Genomic DNA, 22541 nt, shown 5'->3' with positions numbered 1-22541 from the left:
GTTTGAGCCAACGTCTGTTTATTTTCTTCTGAAACATATACAAAACGTGATTGTTTGAATGGAAAAAAGACACTTTTGAATGAATCAGTAGTAATAATGACTAATAAATTGGACCCCGACCATATGCAGAATATTTATTGTCATCATCATCATCATCATTATCTTCACTAACAGACTCAGGGAGTGCATTAAAAACAGAAAATGATAAAAACAAGGTAAAAACAAACAACAAAAAGAACACCACCGATTTTATTTAAAAAACCCTTTACCAGTCTCTCCACAGGGATGACTGGTATCACACAGAAATATGACTGGGATTCATCAGCAGCATTGTAGTGGAATTATGAGAATCAATAGGAGAAATATATCATGTTTCTCATACAAGCCTGGAACATGTTGACTCCTGCATTAAAAAAAAAACACTTCACTTCATGTAATATTACATTTTTAATATTTGTACATAGAGAGGTAAGTCAGCTTGAGTCAAATTCCTTGTATGTTGCTCACACATAGCTGGCAAATTAAACCCATTCTGATTCTGACTTGCACTATCACATCTTTTTTTTGTGGTAATATCCTCATAGACTCATTATAAGCAATTTTCAACATTTGCTGACCCTTTTATACTTAGCCCAGAAAAGAGTATTATAAAGTATGCTCTATTGAGACTTATCTTGACAGGGTCAGAACACATACAGAATTTACTTGAAACGTCTCAAAGGCTGCTGGACAAAGCTGACATTGAAAGGTCTTTTTCTGTCTCAAATTAAAAACGTTTGGGCCAAAGAGCACAATGCCAAAAGCAAAGGATTTTTTTTACATAACCGTTGAAGCCACTTGATTTTGGTTGGTTGGACTTCACTGATAGTTTTTATATTTAATTTACATATTTATTCACACATGATTCAATGCTTTTGACAAAAAAGGCGTAAAACCTGTCTCAATTGTGCCATTGATTCACAGAAATCCTTACTATTGAGTAAAATTAGTTTGTGTACACAAAATATACAGACTTGTTCTATCGTTTATCTGCACGCTCATTTGCCTCTTTCCTGGTGTGAGATAGCTCCATCCAAGGGGAGGATCCTGGCAGGCAGACCCTGCAGCCAATGAACATGAGGAAAGCCCTACGGAAGGAACGGTTGAAGAAACCATAAAGGAAGGGATTAAGAGACGAGTTGATATATCCTAGCCACAAAAATATATCCCAAACAACACCCTCGGTGCTGTAGTCAATGAAGGGGTCTACAATGTTGACTGTAAAGAAGGGCATCCAGAAGAGAAGGAAAACTCCCATGATGATACCCAAAGTTTTAGCTGCCTTCCTTTCTCTCTTCATGGTGTTCCGGTGCTTTTGTTTCTTACTCGAGTCCTTGCCCACTCCAGCAGCCATCTGGCTTTCCATGGCGCTGATCTGCATGGCCTGCCTTTTGGCAGCTTTAAAGATCTTCCAGTAGGCTATTAGCATGATAGCCATTGGTAAGTAAAAGGCTACCAAGGAGGCCATGACAGCATAAACACGGTTGACTAAGAACACGCACACATCGTTAGGGAGCACAATGTTAACACCTGCGATATGGAGATTAAGCATAATGGGGCCAAAGGAAATAAGCATGGGTACAGCCCAACACACAATAATAAAGAAAGTGACCCGACAGTGGGACATCTTTAAAGAGTACACAAGGGGGTTGCAGACGGCATAGTAGCGGTCAAAGGCAATGCAGCTCAGATGGAATATGGAGGCAGTGCAGAGCATGACATCCAGACTGGAGTGAAGCCCACAAAAAAGAACACCAAAGTACCAGCATCCCTCCACAGTCCGAATCATACTGTAAGGCATCACCACCAGTCCAACAAGGCAGTCAGCCACTGCAAGGGACATGACGAAGGAGTTTGTGGGCGACTGCAATTGCTTGAAGTAGGCAATAGACAAGACCACCAGGAAGTTCCCCACCACTGTGCAGACAATGCCGACAGAGAGGAAGGCATACAGGAAAATACGAGAGGCCTGGTTCCTCAATGTGTGACAGGAGTAAAGTTCATCCTGAAGAGATGTGTTGGCATCAGCGACCAATCCCAAGCTGACGTTATCCATGGTTTAATCAAACCTGTTCAAACACACAAGAAAATGGAATGTTACATTACATTGAAACCAACGAGAGTTGAAGAAGAAGATATACTTTATTAATCCCGTGAGGGGAATTCAATTTTTACACTCTGTTATTGAGACATGAAACACACACATAGGCTGAAATACACACACATACACAAACAAGATTCTTACATGCATTACTGGAGAGATGTCAGAGTAAGGGGGGCTGCCCACAGTGAACGCTCCTGAGCTGGTGGTGGTGGGGGGGTGAGAACAATACGAAAAAAAATACAAAAGATAAACACCGTGAACGACATTAAATACATAAATACAAGAGTTCATCAGGTAACAACAGGAAACTGAGAACGTCTAAACACGTCCATAAAACCATCATCAAAAACCAGAATAAAAACCCATTTTCAGTCATCAGGGTCATCATTGGAGTTCAGGAGATTGATGGCCTGAGTAATAAAATCATTTGTTGGATTTGGCTTTTGGCAATCTGTATCTCCTGCCTGAAGGCAGAAGCTCAAACTCACCAAACAGAGGATGAGGACACTGTAAGATCGATGTATCGAGCCTTAGCTGCAGCTCTCTTTCTGAAGGTGAGTCACAGATCAGGTAATTTCACCCCAATTATCTAACTGGCCACTTTAATGTGTTGCAACCGGTTTTTGTCTCCAGTTCCCAACCCAAGTCCCTTCAGACTGAGCTACTGCATCCTGTTGTGTTTGTTGCAAATACAATTAGGGTTCTTCTATATCATTAGTTAGTTAATGTTAGTTCATCTCTAGGCTGTAAACTTTAGTTTGCTTCACATATGGATCACATCACACTGTTGTTCTGAAAGGCACAAGTTCTAATTTTGTTGCCATATCCAAGTTGCCATTGTATTGCTTTCTGTCAAAAGCATATCCCATGATATTGTCATCAACTCAGATCTTGATAAATTTAGAAGAAAGACATATAACTGCTTTCTGCCTGTGTGAACCCGTACATGGATTTGATTGTCATAAAATTAATCATATTAAATATCCAAAGCCAGTTGGTCACAACGAACAGATGTTGTGAGCTGTCTTGCAACAAATTTAATGAACACCTCAGGGACTCTGCAGTGTTGATCTGAGAGTGATGAGGGGTGAAAATCAAGGTTTTTTCTTTTACTAGTATTAATTTATAGTTGTAATAAAACAAATAATAATAATAAAACAGCATTTTTCAATAATAATAACCTTCTGTAAACCATTATCGAAGGGTTCTTTTAAGAAGGGACTTTTAAGAGATACTGAAAATACTTTGAGAAAATAATTAGCTGTTACAGAGGTAATGCAAGGAGTAAGGACATAATAATATATAATATAAAATAAACATCTTTTTTTTCTATTTTTTTTCTGTAAAGATGCTCAAACTAAATTTATGAGATCACATTTATTTTTTTGTTAAAAGCCCAGCAGCTATGTTCTCTAAAGTCTGGCATTCATCAAAAGATAAGTGATTCAGGCATGTAAAACGATGTTGCCATGATCAAGTAACATTGAGTTAAAAGGTTAAAAGCCTGTCACGCTGTCTTTGTGCATTCAAAAGTAAAGACTGATTTTATTTCTGAAATGATAAAAATTCAAATTAAGTATACAAGCTTTATAGTGTAATACTCAAAAATGTAAACTACTGTCAAATCAAACAAGACTTAAAATTGGTTATTTAGAGTTTTAAGAGCTTCAGGTCCTTTAAATTCAACTTGATTAAAAAAAAAATACTTAAAAAAAACAAACAGATTATATCAGACACTATACCAGAAAATGTAATCAATGGCTCACCTGTTAAGCAGATGATCCCCTGTCCTCATGTCTGCAGCAAACTGCATGTATGCAAACCTGTTTTTTACTAATATGAGAGGGGTGGGAGGGGCGGGTCTATAATGAATACATGCAACAATAATCACGGGCAAACAATACAGACTGCTACCAAATCCCCAGCCATCTCCACTCAAACTGACTACACAAAGAGCATCCAGGATGCATGCATATTTTTGATTTTCTTTCCACTCTGCCGTTCATATATTTGAGGGTTGAATAAGAGCAGAGAAGCATCTTAACAAGACTTACTGTAAAAATCATAGGCTACATATATTACAGAGGTTTGTGAGAAATTTTGTGGTTCCAAAAAATATTACAGCTACAAATTATATTTGAAACTCAATAGGAGAACAACATTACCACAAACATTTTTTGAGGAAGCAGAACTTAAATTGTTGCTATTTTTATTCAAAACAGCACAAGGAAGCATAATAAAGAAAGCACAATGTGGACTCTAGGGCTTAGATGTCTGTGGTTATGGTCCTTTAGGGCCCAGGCATAAGGTTTATTAGTGTTTGGTCAGGGAGAGGCAGTGTTCATCTTTTTCTTCTTCTCATCCTTTTATCTTTCGGGGGACTACCTCATCAGCATCCACCCTTTTTTTAAGTTACAGCTTTGTTAAAAACACAACACACCTCCTTTCTCGCTATCCTCCCTACCCCGTCAAAGCATATCTGCCTGACACAAATTCTGACAAAAAACAAAACAAACAATGCACGTCCCTAGTGGGTGCTGGGTTAACACGAACAGGCATTAAGACACAAAAAGATCAGAACAACAAGGATACTTGCAAGTCTCCAAAGTCTGAGGAAGAGCATGTTTGAAACAACAATTGTTGCTAAAAACCTCCTTTAATTGGAGCTCCTTGGTGTGCGGGCTTAAATCAATAAAAACAAGTCAGCCTAAGTAGTGTCATCATATGCTCTTTAATTCAACCTTAAACCATTCAACAGTAACATTCAGTTAGTCTCCTTTAGCATACATGTAATTTACATGCATTTACTTTTTAATTCTATAATGGTCAGTATTTGAAACCCCCAAGCGTTATCATTATAGCCTGTAAGAGTTAACAACAGACCTATGATGTCAAATCATATTTTACTGCTCTGTATCGGTTAAATCACAATCTGGAAAATATCATCTTAGTATGAGTTATTCGTGATCATACAAATCTATCTCAGATGTAGCAGGGTGTGATGAGGGGTCTGTCTCAGCTTTTACACGGCTGCTTGAATGCGCTATTGATCCTGATTCCCCAGTTACTCATTTCAACAGTCTACTACTACAATTTGATGAACGATATGTGTTATGCATAGTTAGGTTTACGTAGCTGACCTGATTGATGGGCGGGCGCAGTGTAATGTTTTGTCAAGAGGCTTAAAACTTGCCTCAGCTCCAGCCCTTTGCTTGTTGTTAGGTTGACTGAAAGTTAGGCTGAGACTTGATTTCCAGCATGGCGGCTGCCCCTGATAAACCTCTGAAGCCCCCTGCAGTAACAGATGGGTGGCATCACTCAGACTTCATCCATTAATATTTACAGTCTATGGCATATGGACAAGTTTTTCCATGTGCTGCTGGGACAAATGTTGTCTAATTCTTGATACATACTTCTGGGAATAGTAGCCAACTTTGTAATTGTCTTCAAGTGGCTTTTACAATTCAGGTGTGATTCTGACATGGGAGATGCTTAGGCCTACCACTTGTCAAGCCAATGTTGGCTGTAAACTCTCTCAGTAGTGTGCTTCGCATAGGCTACTCTACTGCAAATATTAATAAAAATATTGTTTACCTTTACTCTACTGCAAATATTAATAAAAAATATTGTTTACCTCTACTCTACTGCAAATATTAATAAAAAATATTGTTTACCTCTACTCTACTGCAAATATTAATAAAAATATTGTTTACCTTTACTCTACTGCAAATATTAATAAAAATATTGTTTACCTTTACTCTACTGCAAATATTAATAAAAATATTGTTTACCTTTTTATTAAAAAGGGATAATATATTTGGGTCGCCAATTCAGTTTGTAATGCTGCTTTTATTTTGAAGTTTCATTTGAAACCAGCAAGCAACAAGAATGTTCTTTAGTGCTTCGTTTAAAGTTTATGCTGGGCGAATATGGAAATTATCCCCTCTCCGTAGAATGCATTCAACGAGGTAATTCGTTTTTTTTTTTTTTTGTGTCTGTATTTTACTTAAGGTAAAATTGTATCCACATGCTGTGCATGCTTTTATTAATGTTTAGCTAACATTTTGTGTTTGTCACGTTTGTGTTTAATTTTCACGGTGAATTTGGAGGATAGGTTTGAAATAAACCAGTTGGAAGAAAGACACTTCTGTCTGCCTGAGTTTCAGCGAAAATTCGCACTGTTAATTGACGTGAGAGGGCATTAAATTGACGACTGACGGGAAGATCACAGGACCACCGGAAGGATGGGCACGCACGCACATGCAGAAGTAAGAACACGCACGCACTTTAATTTCCAAACAAAGCCATTAAGAGTTGTCCGAGGAGAGTGCTTCTGTAAGGGTTTGCAAAAAAGTTACAGTGAATAATTGCTGTTGTGTGTGACAAGTACTTTCAGTTATTTGCTCTGATATTTGTCGGACACGCTGACACAAACACTTGAAGGAATCTTGGTGTTCATGTGTTACTTTTAATGACAGCTGTCCTTTTCTATCGGAAAAGTATCCTTAAATGACTTCTTTCCCTGATTTCCGACTCTATCCACTATCCTATCCCTACAATAGCGGCACAAAAAGGCCAAAAATAAATCTTAAAAATAAATAAATAAAATTACTTGCTTTCAAGGGGGGCGGGCTGCCCCCCTAATATGATGGTAGGGGAAACACTGCATTATTACATCAGGTGATTCGTGTATAAGGAGGCTTATTGATGATGAACATTATCCTAGCTACATCCTAGGAGTGCAAGACAGCATCTGCAGGAAGCAGCTGCACAGAAACACTGAAATGAAGCATCTGTTTTGACATGAGCGTTGCATCTAAATTGGTGCATTTAGAAGAGAGATGTACGGACAGCTGACCTTTCCCTCTCACTTCCCTATCTCTCTGAAGCTGATGTGAATCTATTCTTTCTCTTGGTTCTGCGTCTTGATAGCAAGCCTCTCCACTGGAGGCTCATCTCTTGTGATAATGTAATTGCAGGTGAAACTTTTTTTTGTGTTACACAGAGCCTCTGAAGGAAGAAGTAAAAAAAACATGTGAAAAAAAAATTAGCCGATAGCAAATCCGTACCCACAGTTTTCATGTAATAATGTATTATTATTATTATATTTTTATTATTTCTGTCACAAAATCTGGGCATGTTTCTGGTACAAGTGAAAGCCCTTTTATTCAAATGATATCAGTGTGATACCTGTGTTAGGCTGATTCATTTTCTTTAAAGAGAGAAAACACCTTGACAAAAACTTTTGACTAAAATGAATTGTGTTGACTAAAAATGGACTAAAATGTATAAAATACTACATCGCTGCTTTTGTGTTGTATATACTGTACAACAGTATTGTAATGTATAACAGTATTAAACACAGACACAAAAAGGGGAAGACATAAAATTACAAATTAGATTTTACGTACATACAATAAATGAAATAAGCTCATTAATTCACATGGAGGCAAATTCATTTGGTTCGTCCCCCTTAAACAGCTTTCATCATTCCCTTTCATGATTTTCAATGCGCAGTCGAGCAAAGCCACTCATCGGGGCTTGAATACCTTGGGCCTCAGTCAGTGACAGATGTACCTCAAGTGTGACTGATGTGTTCTAATTAAACATGGGGGATTTTTAATGAAGGGTGCTATATAAGGCCCATTGGCTTTTATTAACTATGAATTTTTCAGAACAGTCATTCATATGTGTAATGGAACAAGGTGTTGGACTGGCTGCACATCTGTTCTTTTGTTTCTCAAGTGAGCAGATGTTGATTCACAGGTTTTGTGTGAGCTATTTAATATGATTACACTTTTCATTATCAGCTGTGCAACACTAACCAAAGGTACTATACTTTTATATGATCACTGTCATTGATCAGTATAATCTTTCTGAAGAAGGGACTATTTTTGCATTTGATTTCGGATGTCGGGAAATCTGAGTTTCCGGTCCTGTAGTTGGAATTCCGACTTGGAAAATTTCAGTAGCCAAAATTAAAATCCAACATGGCTGTGCATCAACAACGTTTAAGCTATACTATATTGTGTTAATTAGCAACACAGTCCTCTTTTTGTGTAAAAAAACCAAAACAATCACACCGATCGTATCTGTTGGCTTGTTGTCATGTTATTTTCGTGCACGTAATGTTTATAATTGGTAGGCTACTGCAGTCCAAATTCAAAACACTGGAGAGAGCTGTCTACCCCCGCCCCCTCCTCCCTAGAGTCAATGTGCACGCAGGTTACCATGTCGTGGACACTGACTCTTCAGTGTTAACTAGCTCTGCATTGGTCATGAAACCTTTCTGCGTTCTAACCTCTGCATTTTATAACAGCTCCTCCAATATGGTTTCTAGTTGTGGAGCTAATTAGAAAAACGCCAAGGCTTTTTAGGTTGGGTAGAATCAGTTACTGTATATTTGAACCAGTTGGAAACTTAGAAGGAGGCCATACTGGCTGCTTTGTTGTTGACAGAGAAGCCAGCACTTCAAAATAGCATGTTTCCTTAATGCCTGATGATATAGTTAGGTCATTTTATGATTTACTTAAGTAAATATCTCATATTGGACCTTTAAGACCCCTTTTTTTGATTCAGCTTATTCGAACAATTACCCATCTATTATTACTTTATCTATTTTACCAATGCAACACATCTTGCCTGCTAAAAAGGGGGTTCACATCCTAACTGAGGTACTTCCTGTTTTGCCAATTTTGCAAATTTACTGACACTTTCTTTGTTAGATTTCAGAATTAAATCCTGAGGCAACATATACCAATAATAGTGAATAACCCATGGAGTGTTTATTTAAGGCTTTGTGATGATATGAAAGAGGATCTCCTCTGTTGTCAAGTAGATAAAGGATTTTGTGTATATGCCATACATTTGTATATATTAAAATCTAACTAAAATAAATTGAAATAGGAAAAACTACCACAGCTACTACTAAAAAGATACAAAAAGGGAGTCCCTTAAGGTATTATAAATTTACCACTTAATATGCATCCTGTGAAAGTCTGAAGTAAAAGTTCGAAACATTGCTCTTCAACCCTTTCAATACCTCTCTTAATATTTGTATGTTCATCAGAAATAGTTTTCCTTAAGTGGAGTTGTATTTCTACCTTATCATGCCCCTTGTTCTTGTGTTTGACCATATAGTGGTTTATTCCTCTGACTTGTGCATCAGTGGCCTGTGCGTATATTCCTTGAATGTAGTCTTACAATGTGATGTGCAATGCGCCCTAGAATGTCTTGTTTATGTATTTATTGACTTATTTATTTAATTATGTTGTCCTTAAAGGGATACTTCACCCATTTGCATTAAGCTTTGTATCATTAGAAACCTGGTAGTATTTTTGAATGGTCGTGCATCCCGCCCTCATTTTCCCCTGAGATGGGAAATCTTTGTATTTCTAAGTCTGAAAAGGAGCTTCCAGTGATGCAAAATGACGATTTTTGCGTCAATGGAAGCTGTTGCGGTTAGCAGGGTGAAACTACAACGCTAGTTCCTCATAATTGCCCTACAACCAATCACAGATCAGTGGGTGGGAACTCACTCCCAGAATCTAAACTTAACATCCGCCATATTGCTTGGAAGCTATGCTAACAGGCTCTATGGAGAAAGCTGATAATGGCGAAAAAATGTAAATAAAGCGGTGAGACGGCTGCTGCCGACAGGCTGGTCTTGCTGCTGCCGGGAGGCCACGACACAAGACCGGACTGTCGGCAGCAACCGTCTCACGACTATATCGCTGGCCGCTGCCAGCTCAGCAGCAGAGACATAGTGCCTGCCTGTCGCCGGCGGTGAGGACGAGGAGCCGGGGCCGGCTCGAGCTGGGGCGGTGCTCTCACTGTTTGCCTATGGACACAGACATAGAGTCTGTTTTCTACCAGGAATTTCCAAGATCAATTCTGGAAGAAATTTCGGAATCAGTTGAGGAAATGGCCTCATGTGTTGAAGTAAATATGTCTATAAATGTTTTTATTACTATATTTCTACTGCTATACTGTATATTTTGGAGATACTGTATCGATTGAATTTCCCTCTGGGATTAATAAAATATTTCTGATTCTGAACTAAAGGACCTTAGTGGGAGTGGCCTGCGGTGCTGTGCATTCTGGGATTTGGTGTCTTTCATCAAATTGAGCCAAAAAGACACTTTCTGCCTTTTCACGGCCAAGAAGGCACCAACTTCAAAATGTATTTCACATTTCTACTACATATATGACCCAATGTCAGTACAGATTCATGTTTCAACGGGTGAAGTATCCCTTTGAACTGTGCTTCATATCTTGCCTGGCCCTTATGTGTGTTATTACCCAAAGAGACCACACGAGGGTGCCAGCTTGCCAGCGATCATCTTTGTCAAGTACTGATTGGTTTTATTGTCTCTGACATACTCCATCTGTTGTTTGTATGTAAATGTATGCATGGTCTGGGTGGACTATGGAACTGAATTGCCCTCTGTGATCAATAAAGTTTTCTAAGTCTAAGTTTGAGAAAGAGTAAACTGACAAATATTATCAATGTTAGAATCAGCCAGTAAGCTTTCTATTTACTCCGTTTTATTAATTACTATGAATATGACCCGACATCAGTCCTTTTGGTTTGACTCCCAAATTATTTTGGCATCATTAATTGTAAAAAAAAAAAGTGTTTTGTGTTGTCCCTTTGTCACAGGGTTCAGTGTTTGTAGCCTCATTGTTACGAGTGGAACTTTTGTTCATAGTTATTGTTGTAGCACGAGGTGTGACAAAATCCCACGCACCACTGTCTGTTTTCATTGGATTCATCTGTGGAACAGCTAATGTGGATGGCAGTTTGTGTGATATCCTGGCGTCTTTTAACATATTCAAAGAAAGTGGAGTTTGATGTGGGTAATCCAGGGGGGTGCTGGAAAGCACTGGGCCCAGGTATGAGTCGGTACAGCTCTGGAGAGTTGTACCGCCCCGTGAAACTGCTATGCTGACTGCAGCTGTTGATCAAACAAAGGTAAGCAGCCCCGTGGGCCCTGATGAAGCAACACAGAGCAGTGGGTGATCATCATTGGCAGTGTCTGTGCCATCCACACTTGCAATGTTATGCCAGGAAAGAATCATTGACACCATGGCAGCACGCCAGGCAGGTCCACATAGTGAGGTAGACGGCATTGGGGAGGCAGCGTGGCAGGCTGACCACACGGTTATGCTAAATCACTTCCAATAGTTGAGTTCCTGGGATCAGAACCCAGCCAACCGTGAGCCCCTGAGACCAAGACGATCAGATTATGTTAGCAACTAAAAGAGAAACATCAGAAGGGATAACAGCAAATTAAAAGTTAAAAGCTATAAGAAGAGATTAAAGCAATTAAAGAGGTATAAAGAATAAAAAGAGAAGACAAAAGCATGAAATACAGCAATGCTAAATAGGGTCAATACAAATTATGAAATGTATAAAAGGAATAAATAGCAGTAAAAAATAATAATAGTAGTAATAAGACTATGAAAGCGTTAATAGAGATAATAAACAAAAAAAGATATCCGTTAAACTATAACAAGCGAAATGTATGAAGATATTAAATACAATGAGGGACAATAAAACGTACTCTAACACAATGACAGCTGTACAAATGTATCCTTTATTTATTTATTCATCTTTTTATTGTTGTTTAAAACTTTCAACTGTTTATTTTAATCTTTGCCCCGCCCTCCTGTTTTTCACTTATCATGGGGCCACACGAGGGTGCCAGCATGCCCGTGTGCATCTCTATTTCTTATTGCCTGTAACATACTCCAATTTTGATGTTTTTTTTATTTTTATAAATCAATTCATGGTTTGAGTAGACTGTAAAGGCTCAATTAAGCTGTCTGAACTGAACAGAAAATTAAAGTAGTATATCAATCACACCATTACTTATAAATAGTTTAATTTGCCATCAAGTTGAGGTGTGAATACTTTTAAGTACAGAGAAAGAAGTAAGAAATTAGAAAAAAACAACTGGTGATTTTAAAGGCAATATTTTATACTTAAATGATGAATACAAAATGCACTTGTTCATCCCCAATATCAAAAACATTCAAGAAGAAGGATTTTATTCAACCTGGGAATTAAAACAAGTAATTTTGCTAAATGATATTATTGTACCTGGAATCTATAGACAAGCAGTAACCCAATTGCCATCATTGACTTAAAAGTACAAAACCAGACATTTTATTCAATGTAAACATTATGCTCAACAGTACTATTGCACTCACTTAACTGCTATGCCGTTAACCTTAGCTTCCTAAAACATGGTTGTAGTTAGATCTCTATGTTAAAATATGTTTTGAATCTTTACCAACTGCATACTTGTTTTCAGATGAAAAACAATAATAATATAATATGAATTATTGGTCTCCACCAATATTCCTACTGAACAGCCACACCCAAATATTTTGGCTTGACAAACTACAACTGCACAGTTCTTCCTTCATTCGCATCTAGCAATTTATGTTTTGACATGCCTTTAACTGAAAATAAATAGTTGGTATTTAATAAAACATGTCCTCACAGTGCCATATAAAAATAGTACACAAAGAGGCGTTTACAAAAAAAAGAATTGCAAGTTCTACAAAAATGCAAAGTAGTCTCAAACATGATAGTTTTAATCTTACAATCCTTTAGAGTATTTCTTTAAATAAATGAGAGAGGTAAAATTAAAATGAAAGAAAATAACTTTCAGAATTTGACAAACAGTACACATCTTTTTACCATATGACATTGTACTGGTAACTTTCATAATGTACACCTCTTGTGCCTTTGGCTCTTTTTTCCTCCGACTTTATAGCATCAAGCTATTGCCTAAGTCAGTGAATCTGCCATTGGTGCTGGTTACAAGTCCATCAGCATCTGAGCCACAGTCAGCAGTGTTACTATTAGGACTACCAATGAGCCCATTGTAGGCCTTAGACTGTTTGATGTTGATGTCGCCTCTGAAATTTCAGAAAAAAACAGAGGTATTACTCAGTGAAATCCTTCAGACGTAAAGCAACAAGATAAAATCAAAATACTGTCTTAGCCAGAGGTTCGGCCCAGCATCGAGTCCTTCTTTTACGTTAATATTAAGAAATAAAAAGAATGACAAATTTGTCAATTTAACATGCATGTTGAATGTTATGTGCATCCATGTTTGTTAACAGAAGTAAATGTAAACCACAAATAAAAGATTACTTCAAGTTGTCTGATAACTTACGTGTAGAGACACTGCCAGCAATAATGTTCAGGGATGTTGAGTTGCTTGTAAGTTCACTACTGAGAAGTGAAGTTGCACTGCTTGTTGCAGGTACTGAGCTTGAACTGTTGAACACAAGTGTTGAGGCGACAACCACTGATCCACTCCTACAGTGACAAAATGATAAATAAACATTTAATAAACAAGTGAGCGGTAAATTTCAAGCAAAAGAAAGTTAGGGAATTTTGTCTTACGTGAATGAGTTCACAATGGAGCGTCTGAAAGATGGTCCAAAGACCCCTGTACACACTCTGTTTACCTTAAGGAAAACATCAGTGTTTGATTATATAAAAAAGAAATGGTTGAAAGCACATATAAAAACAATGATGTATTGATTAGGTTTGAAGACAATTTGGAGCAAGATGCACTGTGTGATCTGATATTAAGTTCCATCTGAACAACTTAGCTAGAATGGAGTCAGAAATACTAAACAATGCCAGAAAGTAGATTATTGGCTGCAATTTTATGAATATATGTTATCTATTGATCTATTTTTAGGCACTCATTTAAGCAAAATCATTGTAGGATGACAGCCCATAGATACCGGGACTGCATTAAGTAATTTGCTCCCCTTTTGAACGCTACCAATACCAAAATTCAGTCTCATATATTTTACCAAGAATTTGTAAAAGAGATTGTTGTTCACAGTAATCTTACCTCTGTGACCACCGTTGTAGCTAAAGTCTGGAAAGCTGCTGAGGATGGGTTGGAGAGGTCTGATGTGAAAGTTTGGTCGAGACTAAATTGTAAACCCAAAGTCCCTTCAGTGGATGTTGGAGAATCTGTTGATGATCCTGTACTGGGAGCAGCAGTTGTTGCTGCCGGTGGAGCTGCAGTAGTGGCAGCTGCAGTAGGGGCAGCAGTTGTTGCTGCCGGTGGAGCTGCAGTAGTGGCAGCTGCAGTAGGGGCAGCAGTTGTTGCTGCCGGTGGAGCTGCAGTAGTGGCAGCTGCAGTAGGGGCAGCTGTTGTTGCTGCCGGTGGAGCTGCAGTAGTGGCAGCTGCAGTAGGGGCAGCTGTTGTTGCTGCCGGTGGAGCTGCAGTAGTGGCAGCTGCAGTAGGGGCAGCTGTTGTTGCAGCTACAGAAGGAGCAGCAGTTGTTGCTGCCGGTGGAGCTGCAGTAGTGGCAGCTGCAGTAGGGGCAGCTGTTGTTGCTGCAGTAGTGGCAGCTGCAGTAGGGGCAGCAGTTGTTGCTGCCGTTGGAGCTCCTGTAGTGGCAGCTGCAGAAGGGGCAGCAGTTGTTGCTGCTGTTGGAGCTGCGGTAGTTGCAGCTGCAGAAGGGGCAGCAGTTGTTGCTGCCGTTGGAGCTCCTGTAGTGGCAGCTGCAGAAGGGGCAGCAGTTGTTGCTGCTGTTGGAGCTCCTGTAGTGGCAGCTGCAGAAGGGGCAGCAGTTGTTGCTGCCGTTGGAGCTGCGGTAGTGGCAGCTGAAGAAACTAAACCGGAACAAATAATTAACAAAAAATATATAATATGGCATTGATCATGCATGTACCTGTATACATTTGCAGGGTAAATTGATCTATATGTCTCCAATTACTAACCTGCAGTCACACTGCCTGCTAAAACGTTCAGAGTTGAGTTGCTAGTTAGTTCACTGCTGAGTTGTGAGGTAGCAGTATTTGTTGCAGGAACTGAACTTTGATTCGTGAACGTGAGGGTTGAGCTGACAACCACTGATCCACTCCTACGGTAAATAAAGGGAAACGTATACTGTCAAAGCATGTGAGCCACAAATACAAAGCAAAATTTGTAAGCAATTTCAATTTTGGCTTACATGAATGAGTTAACTATGGCGCGGAGAAAGCTTGATCCATATAGTCTGCCACCCACTTTATTTAACTGAAAGACAACATTACTGTCAGTTGCTCATAGGTTGTGATTTGTTTGTTATGGAGGCTGCAACATGTTATTTGATAACTTATATTGTACAGATCTTTGTATCAGAACTTGTTTTTGTCTGCAATGTGGAAAATTGTCTTTGGCTTCATAAGAATATTTGTGCATGGTAGGAGTGCATAGAAATCTTACCTCTGACTCCACTGTTGAAGCTAAAGCCTGAAACGCTGCGGAAGATGTGTTAGAGAGATCTGATGTAAATGTTTCGTTGAGACTAAACTGAAGACCCAGGGTTCCCTCACTAGCTGCAGTTTGACCAGCTGTAGTCATATTGACTGGCACTGAGGTTATGTTTACAGGTGGTGGTGAGGTCATGTTGAGTGGTGGTGAGGTCATGTTGACAGGTGGTGAGGTTATGTTTACAGGTGGTGGTGAGGTCATGTTGAGTGGTGGTGAGGTCATATTGACTGGCACTGAGGTTATGTTTACAGGTGGTGGTGAGGTCATGTTGAGTGGTGGTGAGGTCATATTGACTGGCGCTGAGGTTATGTTTACAGGTGGTGGTGAGGTCATGTTGAGTGGTGGTGAGGTCATGTTGACAGGTGGTGAGGTTATGTTTACAGGTGGTGGTGAGGTCATGTTGAGTGGTGGTGAGGTCATATTGACTGGCGCTGAGGTTATGTTTACAGGTGGTGGTGAGGTCATGTTGAGTGGTGGTGAGGTCATATTGACTGGCGCTGAGGTTATGTTTACAGGTGGTGGTGAGGTCATGTTGAGTGGTGGTGAGGTCATGTTGACAGGTGGTGAGGTTATGTTTACAGGTGGTGGTGAGGTCATGTTGAGTGGTGGTGAGGTCATGTTGACTGGCGCTGAGGTTATGTTTACAGGTGGTGGTGAGGTCATGTTGAGTGGTGGTGAGGTCATGTTGACAGGTGGTGAGGTTATGTTTACAGGTGGTGGTGAGGTCATGTTGAGTGGTGGTGAGGTCATGTTGACAGGTGGTGAGGTTATGTTTACAGGTGGTGGTGAGGTCATGTTGAGTGGTGGTGAGGTCATGTTGACTGGCGCTGAGGTTATGTTTACAGGTGGTGGTGAGGTCATGTTGAGTGGTGGTGAGGTCATATTGACTGGCGCTGAGGTTATGTTTACAGGTGGTGGTGAGGTCATGTTGAGTGGTGGTGAGGTCATGTTGACAGGTGGTGAGGTTATGTTTACAGGTGGTGGTGAGGTCATGTTGAGTGGTGGTGAGGTCATGTTGACTGGCGCTGAGGTTATGTTTACAGGTGGTGGTGAGGTCATGTTGAGTGGTGGTGAGGTCATGTTGACAGGTGGTGAGGTTATGTTTACAGGTGGTGGTGAGGTCATGTTGAGTGGTGGTGAGGTCATGTTGACAGGTGGTGAGGTTATGTTTACAGGTGGTGGTGAGGTCATGTTGAGTGGTGGTGAGGTCATGTTGACAGGTGGTGAGGTTATGTTCATAGGTGGTGGTGAGGTCATGTTGACAGGTGGTGAGGTTGAATTGAAAGGTAGTGAGGTCATGCTGAAAGGTGGTGAGGTCATATTGACAGGTAGTGAGGTCATGCTGACAGGCAGTGAGGTTGCATTGAGTGGTGGTGAGGTCATGTTGACCAGTTGTGAGGTTCCTGTAAGGAAAGGAGGAAAAGACAAAATTTTCTCCGGAGTTGTGATAATTACATATTTGTATTTGTACACAAATTATGTATTTGTCTGAGTTGTTAAGTGACAACATTTCATTTCTTAAACGGAATTTAATTTCAATTTCACAGTACGACTGTGTAATACCTGGTGGAGAAGTTGTGCTCATTAATGTTGAAGGGGCAGCAGTTGTTGCTGCCGTTGGAGCTGCGGTAGTGGCAGCTGAAGAAACTAAACCGGAACAAATAATTAACAAAAAATATATAATATGGCATTGATCATGCATGTACCTGTATACATTTGCAGGGTAATTCAATTTGATCTCTATGTCTCCAATTACTAACCTGCAGTCACACTGCCTGCTAAAACATTCAGAGTTGAGTTGCTAGTTAGTTCACTGCTGAGTTGTGAGGTAGCAGTATTTGTTGCAGGAACTGAACTTTGATTCTTGAACGTGAGGGTTGAGCTGACAACCACTGATCCACTCCTACGGTAAATAAAGGGAAACGTATACTGTCAAAGCATGTGAGCCACAAATACAAAGCAAAATTTGTAAGCAATTTCAATTTTGGCTTACATGAATGAGTTAACTATGGCGCGGAGAAAGCTTGATCCATATAGTCTGCCACCCACTTCATTTAACTGAAAGACAACATTACTGTCAGTTGCTCATAGGTTGTGATTTGTTTGTTATGGAGGCTGCAATATGTTATTTGATAACTTATATTGTACAGATCTTTGTATCAGAACTTGTTTTTGTCTGCAATGTGGAAAATTGTCTTTGGCTTCATAAGAATATTTGTGCATGGTAGGAGTGCATAGAAATCTTACCTCTGACTCCACTGTTGAAGCTAAAGCCTGAAACGCTGCGGAGGATGTGTTAGAGAGATCTGATGTAAATGTTTTGTTGAGACTAAACTGAAGACCCAGGGTTCCCTCACTAGCTGCAGTTTGACCAGCTGTAGCATTGGGAGTAGCTGATGTAATATTCACAGTCTGTAATGGGGTTGGTGCAGCTGTTGATGTGAGAGGTGGTGAGGTCATGTTGACAGGCGATGAGGTTGCATTGAAAGGTGGTGAGGTCATATTGACCGGCGCTGAGGTTATGTTTACAGGTGGTGGTGAGGTCATGTTGACAGGTGGTGAGGTTGAATTGAAAGGTAGTGAGGTCATGCTGAAAGGCGGTGAGGTTGCGTTGAGTGGTGGTGAGGTCATGTTGACAGGTGGTGAGGTTATGTTTACAGGTGGTGGTGAGGTCATATTGACTGGCGCTGAGGTTATGTTTACAGGTGGTGGTGAGGTCATGTTGAGTGGTGGTGAGGTCATGTTGACAGGTGGTGAGGTTATGTTTACAGGTGGTGGTGAGGTCATGTTGACAGGTGGTGAGGTCATATTGACTGGTGCTGAGGTTATGTTTACAGGTGGTGGTGAGGTCATGTTGACAGGCGGTGAGGTGGCATTGAGTGGTGGTGAGGTCATGTTGACAGATGGTGAGGTCATATTGATGGGGGGTGAGGTTGCATTGAGTGGTGGTGATGTCATGTTGACCAGTTGTGAGGTTTCTGTAAGGAAATCAGGAAAAGACAAAACTTTCACCGGAGTTGTGATGATTACGTATTTGTATTTGTACACAAATTATATATTTGTGTGAGTTGTTAAGTGACAACATTTCACTTCTTAAATGGAATTTAATTTCAATTTCACAGTACGACTGTGTAATACCTGGTGGAGAGGTTGTGCTCATTAATGTTGTAGGGGCATCTGTGGCAGGGGCTTGAGTTGGTGCCAACACAACTGAAAAGATTAATTAAAGATGTTATTGTTTTCTTTAAAATATATTCTCATCACTACAGATACAGTTTGTGCTTTCAATAAATTATTTCAAAATTTAGCATCAACTATTCGGTTATCACATCATTTCCTACCAGATGCACTAATAGATGATGTGTTGACAGGGAGGGAAAAATTAGAGTCTGCAGCAGCAGTCGTCAAAGCGTCCACTGCAGAGCTATCATTTGGCAGCATTTGCATATCATTGAAGATCAGCAAAGCAGTCACCATAATAGATCCTTGCCTGTGACAGAAATGAATTGAAAAAAAAAAATTTCAGCCCTTTTTTCATTTTAACTTTTAATTGCCATTGTTGTTTTCTGAACAAATAATCCCCCAAAATCTGTCTATATAATCTGAAAACTATTTTCTAATTTCAATGATAAACCAAAATTCATAGTCAAACAAAGCGAAGTACAACATATACCTCCATTTCAAGATATAACCTAAGAATACAAAAACAAATCTATAAAAACATGTAATAGCATGAAGTGATCAATACCTGAAACCTGTGACTTCAGTTCGATTGAAGGAATCTCCAAATCTTTGTGAGTATACCTTGTTGAGCTGTGGAATAAATATTTACATGGAAATATTCAATATACACAATGATAAACAGTTGATGGTATATCATATATATTAAATACATATCTATTTAATTGATTTCATATTCCAAAGCTTGTCATACAGTATACACTTCCCATGCTTATGCTGCATATGATTTTGAAGCAAGCAAAAACCACAATCGAAAACATTTTGACTTACTGAGTTGGTGACTTGCGTCTGTAATTGTTTGAAAGCTGGTGAGGATTTGTTTGCCAGATCTGGTTTGAACATTTGCTGCAAACTAAATCCCAGCTCAATCTTTGGTTCTATTGGTTGTGAAGGTGTTGATGTAGTAGCTGGACCAGTAGTTGTAACTGGTTGTCCTGATGTTCCAGTTTCTACCGGGGAGGTTGCATTGAGTGGTGGTGAAGTCAAGTTTACAGGTGGTGAGGGTGTGTTCACTGGTGAAGAAGTCATGTTTACAGGTGGTGAGGGTGTGTTCACTAGTGGTGAAGTCATGTTTAAAAGTGGTGAGGTTGTGTTCACTGGTGGTGAGGTCATGTTGAGTGGTGTTGAGATCATGTTGAGTGGTGGTGAGGTCATGTTGACTGGTGGTGAGGTAATGTTTACAGGTGGTGGTGAAGTCATGTTGACACGTGGTGAGGTCATGTTGACAGGTGGTGATACTATGTTTACAGGTGGTGGTGAAGTCATGTTGACTGATGGTGAGGTTATGTTTACAGGTGGTGGTGAGGTCATATTGACTGGTGGTGAGGTTGAATTGAAAGGTGGTGAGGTCATGTTTAGAGGTGGTGAGGTCATGTTGACAGGCAGTGAGGTTGAGTTGAAAGGTGGTGGGGTCATACTGATGGGTGGTGAGGTTATGCTGACAGGCGGTGAGGTGGCATTGAGTGGTGGTGAGGTCATATTGACGGCTGGTGAGGTCATATTGATGAGTGGTGAGGTTTCTGTAAGGAAATCAGGAAAAGACAAAACTTTCACCGGAGTTGTGATGATTACGTATTTGTATTTGTACACAAATTATATATTTGTGTGAGTTGTTAAGTGACAACATTTCACTTCTTAAATGGAATTTAATTTCAATTTCACAGTACGACTGTGTAATACCTGGTGGAGAAGTTGTGCTCATTAATGTTGTAGGGGCATCTGTGGCAGGGGCTTGAGTTGGTGCCAACACAACTGAAAAGATTAATTAAAGATGTTATTGTTTTCTTTAAAATATATTCTCATCACTACAGATACAGTTTGTGCTTTCAATAAATTATTTCAAAATTTAGCATCAACTATTCGGTTATCACATAATTTCCTACCAGATGCACTAATAGATGATGTGTTGACAGGGAGGGAAAAATTAGAGTCTGCAGCAGCAGTCGTCAAAGCGTCCACTGCAGAGCTATCATTTGGCAGCATTTGCATATCATTGAAGATCAGCAAAGCAGTCACCATAATAGATCCTTGCCTGTGACAGAAATGAATTGAAAAAAGAAAATTCAGCCCTTTTTTCATTTTAACTTTTAATTGCCATTGTTGTTTTCTGAACAAATAATCCCCCAAAATCTGTCTATATAATCTGAAAACTATTTTCTAATTTCAATGATAAACCAAAATTCATAGTCAAACAAAGCGAAGTACAACATATACCTCCATTTCAAGATATAACCTAAGAATACAAAAACAAATCTATAAAAACATGTAATAGCATGAAGTGATCAATACCTGAAACCTGTGACTTCAGTTCGATTGAAGGAATCTCCAAATCTTTGTGAGTATACCTTGTTGAGCTGTGGAATAAATATTTACATGGAAATATTCAATATACACAATGATAAACAGTTGATGGTATATCATATATATTAAATACATATCTATTTAATTGATTTCATATTCCAAAGCTTGTCATACAGTATACACTTCCCATGCTTATGCTGCATATGATTTTGAAGCAAGCAAAAACCACAATAGAAAACATTTTGACTTACTGAGTTGGTGACTTGCGTCTGTAATTGTTTGAAAGCTGGTGAGGATTTGTTTGCCAGATCTGGTTTGAACATTTGCTGCAAACTAAATCCCAGCTCAATCTTTGGTTCTATTGGTTGTGAAGGTGTTGATGTAGTAGCTGGACCAGTTGTTGTAACTGGTTGTCCTGATGTTCCAGTTTCTACCGGGGAGGTTGCATTGAGTGGTGGTGAAGTCAAGTTTACAGGTGGTGAGGGTGTGTTCACTGGTGAAGAAGTCATGTTTACAGGTGGTGAGGGTGTGTTCACTAGTGGTGAAGTCATGTTTAAAAGTGGTGAGGTTGTGTTCACTGGTGGTGAGGTCATGTTGAGTGGTGTTGAGATCATGTTGAGTGGTGGTGAGGTCATGTTGACTGGTGGTGAGGTAATGTTTACAGGTGGTGGTGAAGTCATGTTGACACGTGGTGAGGTCATGTTGACAGGTGGTGATACTATGTTTACAGGTGGTGGTGAAGTCATGTTGACTGGTGGTGCGGTTATGTTTACAGGTGGTGGTGAGGTCATATTGACTGGTGGTGAGGTTGAATTGAAAGGTGGTGAGGTCATGTTTAGAGGTGGTGAGGTCATGTTGACAGGCAGTGAGGTTGAGTTGAAAGGTGGTGGGGTCATACTGTTGGGTGGTGAGGTTATGCTGACAGGCGGTGAGGTGGCATTGAGTGGTGGTGAGGTCATATTGACGGCTGGTGAGGTCATATTGATGAGTGGTGAGGTTATGCTGACAGGCGGTGAGGTGGCATTGAGTGGTGGTGAGGTCATATTGACGGCTGGTGAGGTCATATTGATGAGTGGTGAGGTTATGCTGACAGGCGGTGAGGTGGCATTGAGTGGTGGTGAGGTCATATTGACGGCTGGTGAGGTCATATTGATGAGTGGTGAGGTTATGCTGACAGGCGGTGAGGTGGCATTGAGTGGTGGTGAGGTCATATTGACGGCTGGTGAGGTCATATTGATGAGTGGTGAGGTTATGCTGACAGGCAGTGAGGTGGCATTGAGTGGTGGTGAGGTCATATTGACGGCTGGTGAGGTCATATTGATGAGTGGTGAGGTTATGCTGACAGGCGGTGAGGTGGCATTGAGTGGTGGTGAGGTCATGTTGACTGGTGGTGATGTTCTGTTTACAGGTTGTTGTGAGGTCATGTTGACAGGTGGCGGTGAGGTCATGTTGACCAGCGGTGAAGTTTCTGTAAGGAAAGCGTGAAAAGACAACATTTTCATTGGAGTTGTGATAATTACAATGTATTTGTGTGAGTTGTTAAGTTGTAAGTG

The 22541-nt window shown here is 39.9% G+C and overlaps 2 protein-coding genes across 3 annotated transcripts in view; both read right to left on the bottom strand.

Annotated features, from left to right (window-relative positions):
• Positions 1-805: 805 nt before the first annotated feature.
• Positions 806-2107, bottom strand: LOC132954751 (5-hydroxytryptamine receptor 4). The gene has a single exon (XM_061027417.1). It carries the CDS (start codon positions 2093-2095, stop codon positions 1019-1021), a length of 1077 nt encoding a protein of 358 aa, XP_060883400.1. The 5' UTR covers positions 2096-2107; the 3' UTR covers positions 806-1018.
• A 9906-nt stretch (positions 2108-12013) lies between these two features.
• LOC132991191 (mucin-2-like) overlaps positions 12014-22541 on the bottom strand; it is a 29475-nt gene continuing 18947 nt past the window's right edge. The window contains exons 4-23 of one of the 2 annotated variants that reach the window (XM_061059850.1): positions 21240-22456; positions 20977-21041; positions 20571-20719; positions 20368-20439; positions 19459-20207; positions 19196-19260; positions 18789-18937; positions 18586-18657; positions 17695-18425; positions 17441-17505; positions 17208-17350; positions 17011-17094; positions 15400-16850; positions 15146-15210; positions 14913-15055; positions 14193-14804; positions 14032-14162; positions 13569-13633; positions 13336-13481; positions 12014-13075 (exon numbers count right to left, since the gene is read on the bottom strand). In XM_061059850.1, coding sequence (XP_060915833.1) covers positions 12975-13075; positions 13336-13481; positions 13569-13633; positions 14032-14162; positions 14193-14804; positions 14913-15055; positions 15146-15210; positions 15400-16850; positions 17011-17094; positions 17208-17350; positions 17441-17505; positions 17695-18425; positions 18586-18657; positions 18789-18937; positions 19196-19260; positions 19459-20207; positions 20368-20439; positions 20571-20719; positions 20977-21041; positions 21240-22456 — 6275 coding nt within the window. In that variant the 3' untranslated portion in view covers positions 12014-12974. The remainder of the gene's footprint in view (positions 13076-13335; positions 13482-13568; positions 13634-14031; positions 14163-14192; positions 14805-14912; positions 15056-15145; positions 15211-15399; positions 16851-17010; positions 17095-17207; positions 17351-17440; positions 17506-17694; positions 18426-18585; positions 18658-18788; positions 18938-19195; positions 19261-19458; positions 20208-20367; positions 20440-20570; positions 20720-20976; positions 21042-21239; positions 22457-22541) is intronic. The other variant, XM_061059857.1, reaches the window with a different exon arrangement.

This window comes from Labrus mixtus, chromosome 2 (genome assembly GCF_963584025.1).
Source record: "Labrus mixtus chromosome 2, fLabMix1.1, whole genome shotgun sequence".
NCBI lineage: Eukaryota > Metazoa > Chordata > Actinopteri > Labriformes > Labridae > Labrus > Labrus mixtus.
This window is presented reverse-complemented; position numbering and strand designations above follow the sequence as displayed.

Coding starts and splice junctions, on each gene's coding strand:
- LOC132954751 (XM_061027417.1), bottom strand. CDS start 2,095: ATGGATAACGTCAGCTTGGGATTGGTCGCTGATGCCAACACATCTCTT.